Consider the following 13,128-nt stretch of genomic DNA (forward strand, 5'->3'; position numbering starts at 1 on the left):
ACACACACACACAGAGATATATATGGAAGCCATTAAAAATAAGAGAAGCAAGGTATTATAGTTAACTGAGTGAAATCTTGGCAATTAACATGTAAAATATTTTGGGAGGGGGACGCAGAAAGAGATCACCAGACATGAAGGAAAACAGATAGTATCCTAAATTCCATCAAAAGCCAAAATAGAAGTTTGGATAGTAATCTCTAGTTCTGTGGAGTCAGGTCGTTTATCATGATGAGTTAGTTCCCTGAATAGTCTGGCAGACTAACCCTCTGCAAGCTCTCTTGTGGTGTGTATGTGTTTGTGTGTGTGTATTATTATATGTATCCTTACAAGTCTCTAAACACTTTCTGCAATTTTCCCTTAGAGAATCACCAAACTGATGGCTTTATTCCACAGGACCTATTGTGACTTCCTAGTATAGCTCCTTAAGAGATGACATGGATGGAGATAACCCTTATCACAAGATAAAACACTCTGTTCTTATTCAGTTCCCACCTTATCACTTAGGTTGTGCTATTGAGCAATTCCTACAGTACCTGTAGTTCTAGGAGACTGTAGAGAAGAATATTGGGTTTCAGCTGAGCTCTTTAATCCACAGGCCTATGGAAAGGACTGTCCCAAGGTATCGTCCAGCTCACTGGTTCTCAAAGTGTGTTCTGAAGATAATTGGAGGCGTCCTTGAGACTCTTTCAGTGGGTCTGTGGGTTTAAAACTATATTTTATAATACACTAAGATGATATTTTCCTTTTTCAATCTCATTATCTCATGAACTACACAGGGCTTTTCCAGAGGCCATGACATGTGATAATAGCATCTCTTTGATAGCTGAGGGATGTTTGCTTTTGTGTTCTTGAATTTTAAACATTCTCAGCCTTAATATCTATTATAATACAATCAATATCAATAGATATAACTCACACCTGAGAACTCTTTGGGGTCCTCAGTAACTTTTAAGAGTGTTAAGGTGTCCTGAGACCAAAAATTGTGCAAATTATTGCTTTACTAAGACTTTATTACTAGAACATATGTCTGTCTAACTGATCCAGTTGCGCCAATATCTAGTGAATATTACTGTTTCCCTGTCAATGTAGAGATTATATTTCTGAAGATGCTTCACCAAAATTATATCAAAACTTCTAAAAATCAAATGAGCCCATGTTATAACTTGGGGAAGAGAGCTACCACCCTAGATGGCTGACATAAGAGAACTCAGAGGCCTTTCTATAACAAGTTTCTCTATCAGGGAAGTGGGTGGCTTGTGTTTTGTGTGATGAGGTAAGGAGACAATTTGAAGTAGGTTTTGACACGTTATTATTCTGCTGATATGAAATTTTGGTAGCCAGGGTGCCAGGTGTGTTCATTATCCCAATGCTGTCAACTTTAAGCCTGAAGTCCCAAGAGACGAGCAGTGTTTAATATGTCATCCCTTGTTAAATAGCAGCCACAGAGTTGACGGTAGCCAGTGAAGGATTCCCTGCCATGTAGGATATGCCAGTTATCTATAAATAGGACCTGTGAATGGGCAAAATGAGAGACAAACACCATCAGAACAAGGGCAGACCAAAGGAACCCTACATCAGAAGAGGTCATTTGGAAGAAAAGCTTTATGTTGTTCCCTGGTTATATTCCATTAGGTATTTTTCTTTTGAGATTGGCCAACCATTTGGAAATTATGATGTGCATAGCCCTGTGGTGGGCTAAATGAAAGTTACAAAGGTAACAGTAGGTAATAGGCCTTGTACTTGAGGAGTTTATGCGTCTTGAATAATTGTTCTCTTATCAAAACAAATCAGATAATTGGTTTCTTTTTCTTTTCTTTCTTTAATTCTTATATACTTTCTCAAAAATTTAAACTACTCATTATGTTTTATGCTAAGCTGAAGATATTCTTCATCGAGAGGAAATACTACCAGCAAAAAAAAAAAACCACAAACAAACAAACAAACAAAAATCCTAAAGCTGGAAGAACCCTTAGGGACTATCTATTTCAATCCCCTCATCATACAAATAGTCACTGAGTGATGCCTTGATATGGGGTGGGGCCTGCTTCCAGGTCATTCAATGTAGCAGGACCAAAGCCAACACCCATGACTCTTTTCTTCCTTTGCAAGATTGTGACACCCATATTAAATAAGTACCCATTCGTCCCTGCTTCCATATAAGAAACTTAGTTGACATCCTTAGAGTTTGGCACCCACCCTGCCAGGCTTTAGCTTGACCCAAAACTCATTCTCAGGTCTCCTCAGCTCTATTGTTAGAATTCGGTGTGCTGTATACCAACGATGGACAACATCATAAGGTACAGTATTGAGGACAGCCCGGTCATACTTGTTGTACCTAAGATGAAATTATAGAAAGAAAGATCTCTTCATACACATGTTAAAGAAAGGCATTTGTTGTTTATTGAGCAATTTTATATGAGGCTTTGCCTATATTCAGTACTTGACCCAGAGATGAGGTGACAACTCAGTATTCTCTCAGAACTATAGGAATGTAGAGAAGAGCTCCACTGCCTTGACTATACTTTGTTTTTCTTTGGAGAAAATGGGGGTAGGGGATAGAAGTGTGTTCTAGCTGGTTTCTTTAATCTTTGGATATCATGTTTTATTTAAAGCACATTCCCTTTCAAATTCCACAGAAGCATGAGAGGTCCAAGGTTTCTCCTCAGCAAGCTGAGGTGCACAAGGGAGGTTGCACTAACAAAGTTTTGATTTTAACAGGATTACTTATTACTTCTCAGGTGTTTCCTCTTGGGGGAGAAATCCCAGCTATAGTCAAGTGGACATGTTACCCACGGATCTTCTCTCACTCATTCCTCATTCATTCAACCGTAACATTTACCATATTTTGCCATGTATAATGTGTACTTTTTTTGCCCAAATTTGTGAGGGAAAATAAGGATGTGCATTATACATGCATGGTACTAATTCCAAAGCTATATAAATATTTTAATTCTTTTGCTTATGAGTTAAAAATGTAACTCTAGAAATCAGTAACAATTTCTGTATGCAAGATTATACCCTGGAATACTATAATCGGTTTTGTTGAACTTACGACGAACTTACAGTGACAAAGAGTTCTTGGCCTTCTATGATGCATAAATATCGTAAATTTGTTACTGGTACATAAAATTTCTTGTACCTTTTACCTATTATTGTGCTTTGTAATTTTTTTCCCCTGAAAGTTTGGGCCAAAAATGTGGGTGTGCATTAAACACAGGAGTGCATGATACACGGCAAAATATGGTACATGAACACCTGCTATATATTAGGTGGTGCATCAGGCATTAAAGATACGGTGATGAATATAGCAGATGTGATCCAAGCCTTTGAGGAGTTACTAGTCCCTTTCTCTATTGAGAAAGATAGATGATGAACAAGAAATAATACATAACTAGTTGTAGATGCTATGAGGAAATATAGTGTTACGTGATAAAAAGTGACTGGGAAGTCTATTTCAGATGGAATGTTGGACATTTTTGAAGAAGTACATCTGAGCCTGTACCTGTATGATAAGAAACCAGCAATGTGACAAGTTGAGGGAAGAATGTTCCAGGCAGAGGGAACAGAAAGTACAAAGTCTTGGGGGTAGAAAGAAGTTTTACTGTGTTTGCAGATCAGCAAGTTGGTCTTGTGGTTGGAGCTGAGTAAGCAAGAGGAATAATGGTAAGAAATGATGTGGAGGAGGTAGTCATGGGTCAGATCTCGTATAGCCTTGTAGGCCATTGTAAGGACTTTGGATTTTATTCCGAGTTCTATGGAAAGCCACTGAGAAGCCTTTGTTAAGATATTGGACTTTTTTTTTTAACCTAAGGCAAATTAACTTTTACTGAAGCACAGAATATTTACAAGTACACAAATCATAAGACTGATAAGTTTTAATGATGTGAACATCTCACTAGCATCCACATCAATCATAGATCATACTCAACGCTCAGAACACTCTCTTGTCCTCCTTCCCCATCTTGTCCCCCCAACTCAAGAATAACTACCATCATGACTTCTGTTGCCAAAGATTAGTTTTGCTTCCTTATGAAACTTGGTATACATCGAATACTACAGTACGTACTCTTTTGTATCAGACTTCTTTCATTTAAAACTATACTTACGAGATTCATCATTGTTGTGCTGTGTTGCATTAGGTCACTTATCCTTAGTGCTGTATAGAATACTATTGTGTGACTATACCACAATTTATGCATCCATTCTACTGTTGATGTTAAGTAGTTTCCAGTTTGGGGCTACTACAAACAGTGCTGGAGGTTTTAGTCCATGATGGCACATAGGAAGCTCATGAACTCACCTCCTCCTATGGGCACACCAACTCTACAGCTGCACATGGAAAATTTTCATCTGAAAGAATCCAGAAACTAGCTGAGTGACTCCTAAACATTGAGCAAATGAGAAAAAAAACGCCACATCAGAATGAGTAGAAAAGGCTGAGACATATCAGCACCTAAACTTGTCATAAACCCCACCCCCGATGCAGTGACATACAATCAGGAGGGAAGTCACAACTCCCAGTTTCTCCGTGAGGAATGAAGGGTTTCAGCCCAACCGTTAGTGCCCCAAGTTTTAAGACTTCCACTTGAGGGATGGCCCCCAAAACACTCAGCTTTGAAAGCCAGTGGGGCTTGCTATCCATGAGGCCCACCAGACTGTAGGAAACAAAAGCCAGTTCTTAATGGGCTTGTGAGCACTCCCCATGGCTGTCCTAGGCTGAGTACAGGGACAACAGACGAAAACCCCCATAGCCCAGTCTTTCCCTAAAAGAGGCCTATTTGCATACTAGAAGCTGCTGCCTGAGGGTCAGGCTTCTAATTTAGCACACATCTAGGGACAGGCTGTGATCCTCCCTGGATAAGGGGAAGGCCCGCAGGCACCATCGCTACAGCCTCCCTCTGGGCCACTCTAGGTCACCAGCGTCTCCCTGGAATAAGCTTGCACACATGTCTGGCACCCCAGCTCTTGTGGCTGCTGCCCGGGGCACACCCCCTTTGATTTCCTGGCTCTCGCAGCCAGCAGGACTTGAGTTACAGATTCCGTAGGACTGTAGCAAACAAAGAAACACTTCTTTCCTGCCCCTTCCAGGGCTCAGTGCAGAGGGAGCACAGAGAAACGCCCACCTCCAGTCTTTACCTAGAAAGAGGTCTACTTGCATACTTTAAAAGCTGCTGCCTGAGGGCATAGCTGCCAATTAGCATGTATCACGGTGCTGACTGAGCTCCTCCCCTTTGGGATGCTGACAGTCCTTAGAACACCCTCAAACTATGGGGAGCCACTAAAAACAAAGAACATGGCTTGGACAATCACAAAGCTTTCAGAGACAACCAAAAGCTAGGGCTTGGCTGAACAATAAGGTTTATCTCCTACAGAAGGTCACTCTGTCAAGACTGGGCGAGTTGGCTGTTTTATCTCATGTTCAGAAACCAACACAGACAGTAAAAAAAAAAAAAGAAGAAACAAAGGAATACGTTGTAAACAAAAGAACAAGATAAAACTCCAGAAAGAGACCTTAATGAAAAGAAGATAAATGATTTATCTAAGAAAGAGCTCAAAATAATAGTCCAAAGTTGCTCGCCAAGGTTAGGAGAACAATGCATAACAACCTGAGAATTTTATCAAAGAGACCATATGAAAAAGCACCAAACAAATATCACGGCTGAAGAATACAATAACTGAACTGAAAAAGTCAATTAAGGGGTTCAACAGCAGAATAAATAAGGTAGAAGACAGCTTTAGTGAAGTCAAAGACAGAGCAGTGAAATTCATCCAATCAGAAGAGCAAAAAGAAAAAAGAATGAAGATAGCATAAGGTAATACTGAGATTCTATCAAGCAAACCAGTATTTCTATTATAGAGGTCAGAAGGAGAAGAGAGAAAGAAAGGGGCAGAAAGCTTATTCAAAGAAATAATGGCTGAAAACTCCCATAACCAAGAGAAAGAAACAGACATACAGATCCAGAAAGTGCAGAGGACCAAAAAGATAAATCCAAAGAGACTTACAGCAAGACACAATATACAGTAAGCCCTCACTTCACATCATCAATAGGTTCCTGGAACTGAAGGGCAACAACATATAACAAAACCAATTTTATGACAGGCTGATGGATAAACAAGAATAACACTCTTACAGCATCTCATCTATGTGATAATGAAGCAATGTTGAATGAAATGACATTATTCGAGCACCTGCTGCCATTAAATTGTCAAAAGTTAAAGACAAGGAGAGATTTTCAAAGTAGTAAAACAAAACCAACTTGTTATGTATAAGGGAGCCCCTGTAAGACTGACAGATTTTTCAGCCAAAACTGTAGGTCAGAAGGGAGTGGCATGATATATTCAAAGTGCTGAAAGAAAAAACCTCCAAACATGAATACTCTCCCCAGGAAAGTGTTGTCATTCAGAACTGATGGACAGTTTTCCAGACAAGCAAAAGCTAAAGAGCATCACCACTAGACCAGCCTTAAAATAAATGTTAAAGTGATTTCTATAAGCTGAAAAGAAAGGGCACTAATTAGGAATAATAAAACATATAAAAGTATAAATCTTGCAGGTAAAAGTAAATATATAGTTAAATACAGAACTCTAATGTTGTAATGGTGGTGGGTAATCACTTATAAATCAATTAGTATGAAGGTTAAAAGACAATAATAGTAAAAATAATTATTACTACAATTATTTGTTAATGAATCCATAAGGTAAAAAGATGTAAACTGTGACATCAAAAACAAAATACATGTGGAAGAGAGTAAAAATACACAGCCTTAGTGTATGTTTGAACTTAAGTTGTCAGATTCAAATAGATTGTTACAAATATAAGATATTTTATTTAAGCCTCATGGTAACCACAAAACAAATGCCTATAATAGATAAATAAATAAATAAATAAATAAATAAAGGGAAAGGAATCTAAGCACACTACTACAGAAAATCATCAAATCACAAGGAGAGAGAAAAAGAGAAGAAGAAAGGAACAAAGGAAGTACAAAACAACCAGAAAAAATGAACATAATGTCAATAGTAAGTCCCTACCTATCAATAATTATGTAATGGACTAAATTCTCCAATCAAAGAGGAGTTGAATGCATTTTTAAAAAAAATGAGGCCTAGCTATATGCTGCCTATAAGACACTCACTTCAGCTTTAAGGACATACACAGACTGAAGTGAAGGGATAGAAAAGGATATTCCATGCAAATAGAAACCAAAAGAAAGCAGAGGTAGCTGTACTTATATCAGAAAAAGTAGATTTTAATCCAAAGACTGTTATAGGAGATAAAAAGGTCATTACATAATGATAAAGGGGTAAATCCAACAAGAGGGTATAACATTTGTAAATATTTATGCACCCAACATAGGAGCACCTAAATGCAAAACAAATATTGACAGACCTGAAGAAAGAAATAGACAGACATACAATAGTAGGGAATATCAATATGGAAATATTGGACTTAAATGACACATCAGACCAGGCAAACTTAACACATATTTACAGAACATTCCATCCAACAGCAGCAGAATACACATTCTTCATAAGTGCATATCGAACATTCTCCAGGATAGATCATATATTATGTCACAAGACAAGTCTCAGCAAGTTTTAAAAAATTGAAATCCTGTCAAGCCTCATTTCTGACCACACCATCATGAAATTAGAAATCAATTACAAGAAGAAAAGTAGCAAAATTTAAAAATATGTGGAGATTAAACAACATGTTACTGAACAACCAATGGATCAAAAAAAAGAAATCAAAACAGAGAAAAAAAAACGCAAGACAAATGAAAATGGAAATACAACAAATCAAAACTTATGGGATACAGCAAAACCAGTTCCAAGAGGGAATTTCTTATGGTGAAAAACACCTACATTAAGAAACAAGAAAGATGTCGGATTTCCAGGCAAGATGGCAGAAAGGGAACAGAAAAAAAATTGAGGAACTAATGACCAAAATTTGGTGAAACACATAAATTTACAGATTCAAGAAGCTCATAGAATCCCATTATGATGAATGCAAAGAAAACCACACCTAGGAACAGCATAGTCAAACTGCTGCAAACCAAACATAAAGAGAAAATTTTGAAATAAAATATGTGGAGATTGAACATTTTCATTTGTCTCAAGAACAGACAAATCCATGGACACAGGAATTAGATTAGGGATTGCTAGGGGCTTGAATGGGGTAGAGGGGGAAATTGGGAGTGACTGCTTAATGGCAATGAGGGAACTTTTTGGGGTGATATAAATGACCAAAAACTGGATTGTGATGATGGTTACATGACTTTGTAAATATACTAATAATCATTGGATTATACACTTAGAGCAGATTAATTTTATGGTATACAAGTAAAAACTTTTTAAATGCTTTAAAGCTTCAAAAATGTAAATGTGCTAGATATCCCAATTAAGAGAGATTCTCAGACTAGACAAAAAAGCAGGACTAAAGTATATGCTATTTACAGTAACATAGTTTAAATACAAAAACACAGATAAATGAGAAAAAAGAAGACGGAAAATAAAATAGCATGCAAACAATAAATATGAGAAGGCTGGAGTGGCTATATTAATATTAATTAACATTAATATTAAGATAAATTAGACTTCAAAGCCAACTTAAAGTGGTACATGTCATCATGACGAAAGGTCAGTTTATCAGGAAGACAGAAAAATCTCAAATGGCTATGTGTTTAATAACAGATATTAAAAAATACATTAAGCAAGAACTGGTAAAATTAAAGGGAGAAACAGATAAAATCATGATATTATTTAGACATTTTAATGTTCTCTCAACTTGACAGAACAATTAGACAAACAAATCAGAAAGGACACACTATCAAACAACTTGACTTAATCGATATTTATAAAATATTGGGTTGTTGGAAAAGTCATGATATATTTTTTCTGTTTTTTGTTGCAAAAATACGTCATGACTTTTCCGACAACCGAATAGTTCACTCAGGAAACGCAGAACATGTGCACATGCTCTTTGAGTGCACATGGTGTGTTCACCAACCTAGACCATTTCCTGGGCCAAAAACTAAGTCATAATAAAAATGAAAAACTTCAAATTTATAATGTTTTCTGACGACAACAGAATCTAATTAGAAATCGATAATAAGATACCTAGAAAAACCTCAAGTATTTGGAAACTGAAGAACATACTTCTAATTAATACATGGTTAGAGGGAGAAAAATAAGGAAAACTAGAAAATATTTTGTACTTAATGACCATGAAAATAAAACATATCAATATTTGTGGGATACAGCTAAAAGGGCTTAGAGGCAAAAATATAGCTTTAAATTATTATATTAGAAAACACTAAATGTCATTAAATCAGTGACCTACAGTGCTACCTTACAGAACTAGAAAAATGAGAATAAATTAAAAGTATGTAAAATAAGGGAAAAATGATAAGAACAAAAAACCAATAAAATAGAAACAAATAATGGAGATAATTAACAAAGCAATAAGGGGGCTCTTTGAAATGAACAACAAAATTGATAAAATCTTAGCTAGAGAAAAAAAGGTCACAAATTACCAATACCAAGAATCTGATGTCACTATAGAGACTATAGGCATTATGAAAATAATAAGAGAATGTTATGAATGACTTTATGACTACAAGTTTGACAACTTAGATACAATGTACAAATGTTAGAAAGATCCACTAAAGAGGAAACAGAAAATCATATTAGATCTATATCTATGGAAAAAATAAATTTAATATCCAAAACCCTCGCATAAAGTAAACTCTGTCTCCACAAGTTTCCCTGGTAAATTCTTGCAAATATTTAAGGTGGAAATATTGTAATATTCCACAAACTCTTTTGTAAAGCAGAGTTTTACAAAGTCAGTGCAATACCAAAATGTGGCAAACTTATTACAAAAAAGAAAAAGAAAAAAGAAAAAGAAAATTGGGTACCAATATCCCTCTTGGTCCCAGATGCAAAATTCCCCAACATGATATTATTAAGCTGAAAGTAGTTATGCATATGTGTCAATTACCAATTTGTTGCTTCTCAGTTCCAAATGCTTCCTCACATACATGTTCTCCACATAAGAATTCCTGTAAGCATTTCAACAAATTCCTGAAAGTATTCAACTTTCTCAGTAGAGGGCGCAGGAGGGACACTGCAGGAGAAAGCGGTTCTCTTGCTATTTCTGTCCTAGGCCAGGGCTCTACTGTTTAGGTGTGAGGACATTGCCAGCCCTGGCGCCCAGCACTCAGTCCCTATGCGACCTTGCAGTCTGAGCCTGGTGATGACCTTTCCACAACCCTCTCAACACGGTGATCCAGAGCCCCTGCATGGCACTAGATGCAGCTGTCTGTCTGGACTCCTTGGGTAAGCCCCTGCATGACCTCGTGCAGCCTCCTGTGTTCCAGAGTCATACACCGAACAGTCATTCTGCAAGCTCCAATACATCACTCTCATCTCGTGGAATCTACGTGCTCTGAAGTCCTTGTGCTGTCACTGACGCCCAGGCTTCCTTTGCACACTCACAGCAGCAGCTGATCACCTACTTCCTTGCCTGCTCTCCGGGAGAGTGGCCTATTGTGTGCTCAGCAACTCTGATGGAGTCCCTATTTCTGTGATGTAATCCCCCGTGTGCTCAGAACTCTAGACCAGCTCCTGCCTGGCCACACCAGGAAACTTCTCTGATAGAATATGATTGTCTCCATAGAAAAGTCCCAAGAAACCTAAAAATACTTAGGAATAAAATTCACAAAATATATAGAAGATCAGGTTATGTTTTGATAGCATTGTAAAATTAAAAAAAAAAGATAGTATTTTCCAAGAGTTGTGGGCCAAATCCAGCTCACTGCCTGTTTTGTAAATAATGTCTTACTGGAACATAGTCACACACATTCATTTATGTATCATCTCTGGCTGCTGTTGTGCTTGCACAATAGTACTGAGCAGTTGCCATAGAGGCTATCTGGCCCACGAAGCCTAAAATGTTTACTATCTGGCCCTTTACAGAAAAGTTTGTGGACCCCTGATCTAGAATATCCAAAATAATCTTGGAAAAGGACAAACTTGGCAAACATATTACCTGACTTCAAGGATTACTATAAACCTGCAGTAGCCAAGACAGTGTGGAACCATCATAAGGAATCTACAAATAGATAATGGAACCAAATAGAGCCAGAAACAAATGCACATCTATATGGTTATGTGATTTTTGACAGAGTTGCAAAGGTAGTCCAATGGGGGAAAAGGGGGGTCTTTTAAACAAATGGTGCTATAACACCTGGATATCCATATGTAAAAAATACCAACTTCTGGCCCTACCTCACGACATAGAAGAAAATAATTTGAGAGAGATCACAAACTTAAATGTTAAAGATAAAACCAAAACACCTTTAGAAAATGTAGGAGAATATCATGTCATGGAGGTAGTCACAGATTTTTATATATGTCACACAAACAATGGTCATTGAAAGAAATCTGATCAATTACAATCTTAAAATTAAAAATTTCAGCTCACCAAAACATTGTTAAAAACTAAATAGGGGACAGGCCGAGTGGTCAGTTGGTTGAGAGAATGAGCTCTGAGCAACAGGGTCCCCGGTTCGATTCCCACATGGGCCAGTGAGCTGCGCCAGAGCTGAGCTGCTGCTGAGCTGCCAACAGGTGTCAGGATGGCTCAGCTGGTGAGAGCACGTGCTCCTAACAACAAGTTGCTGGTTCAATTCCCACATGGGATGGTGGGTTATGCCCACCTGCAACTAAGATTGAACAGGGCACCTTGAGGTGAGCTGCCCTGAGCTGCCGACAGATGGCAGGATGGCTCAGTAGTTAGAGCATGCACTCTTAGCAACAAGGTTTCCGGTTCGACTCCCGCATGGATGGTGGGCTGTGCCTACCCACAAGTAAGACTGAACTCGGCACCTTGAGCTGAGCTGCTGCAAGCTGCTGACAGGTTGCCAGATGGCGACTGAACTTAGAGCTGAGCTAGCTGCTCCCTCCACAACTAAGGTTGAAGGACAACAACTTGGCTGTTCCCCTTCCCCAATTACCAATAAAATCTTAAAAAACAAAAAGAAAACTTAATAGGTAAGACACAGACTGGAAGATAATATTCCTAAAATATATATCAGGTGAGAGCTGGTGACCAGGGTGTATAAAGAACTCCTACAACTCAGCAAAACTGACAAGCCAATGAAAAAAGGGCAAAAGATTTCATCATATGCTTCACAAGAGAAGATATGAATGGACAATAGAAACGTGGAGAGCTGCTCAATGTCATCAGTCCACAAACAATGTAAATTAAAATCCCAAGGAGATACCCACCATAATGGCTAAAATGAACTAGACTGAAAACATCAAGTGTTGGCCAGGAGGTGGGGCAGCTGCAATTCTCATACATTGTTGATGAAGGTATAAGATGGAACAACTATTTTAGGCAAAGTTCCTGCAGTTACTCATGAAACTAAACACTCACCTACTCTAGGAGCCAGAAGTTCCACTCTTAGGTATTTACCTGAGTGAAATGAAAACACATTATCTACAAAAATACTTTCACATGAATGTTCATGGCAGCTTTATTCATAATAACTCCAAACTGGAAACAGCTGGGTGTTTATTCACAAAAGAATTGATTCTATGGTATGAATTTCTAGGACAGGCAAAACTAATCCACAGTGGTAAAAAAATCAAGGCTGGTTTCCTCTGGGGTGTGTGAGCAGGATTGGACCAGGAACGGGTATGAGAGTACTGTCTGCAATGATGGTAACATTCCGCCTTGTTAGGGATCTGGGTTACATACGTGTATTCATACAGTTAATAATAAACTAAGCAAGTGAATATTTAATATTTTAACATCACTGTACATAAATTTTATCTCAAAACAAAAAATCTGTAAACAAATATTGAACTGTACTTAAGGATACAAGTGTTGAAGTTTTTTAGGGGGACATGTACTCATACCTGCATTGCACTTTAAAATGAACCAAAAAGATTAATTGATAGATGGATACAGGGAGAGAGAGATGAATAGACAGGTGATAAAGCAAGTATAATGATTTTTTTTTTAGATTTTTTATTGGGGAATTGGGGGGATGGGAACAGTGCTGGGGAATTGGGGGAAGGGGAACAGACAAGTTGCTGTCGTTTTTTTGTTCT

General features: G+C 37.8%; 1 protein-coding gene across 1 annotated transcript in view; it reads right to left on the reverse strand.

Annotated features, from left to right (window-relative positions):
* Positions 1 to 950: 950 nt before the first annotated feature.
* The window catches only part of TMLHE (trimethyllysine hydroxylase, epsilon), a 61,747-nt gene continuing 49,569 nt past the window's right edge, over positions 951 to 13,128 (reverse strand). The window contains 2 exon segments of the mRNA XM_019627630.1: positions 951 to 1,513; positions 2,200 to 2,338. Of these exon segments, the coding sequence (XP_019483175.1) occupies positions 1,382 to 1,513; positions 2,200 to 2,338 (271 nt within the window). The 3' untranslated portion in view covers positions 951 to 1,381.

Source organism: Hipposideros armiger, unplaced genomic scaffold (assembly GCF_001890085.2).
Source record: "Hipposideros armiger isolate ML-2016 unplaced genomic scaffold, ASM189008v1 scaffold_738, whole genome shotgun sequence".
NCBI classification, from domain to species: Eukaryota; Metazoa; Chordata; class Mammalia; order Chiroptera; family Hipposideridae; genus Hipposideros; species Hipposideros armiger.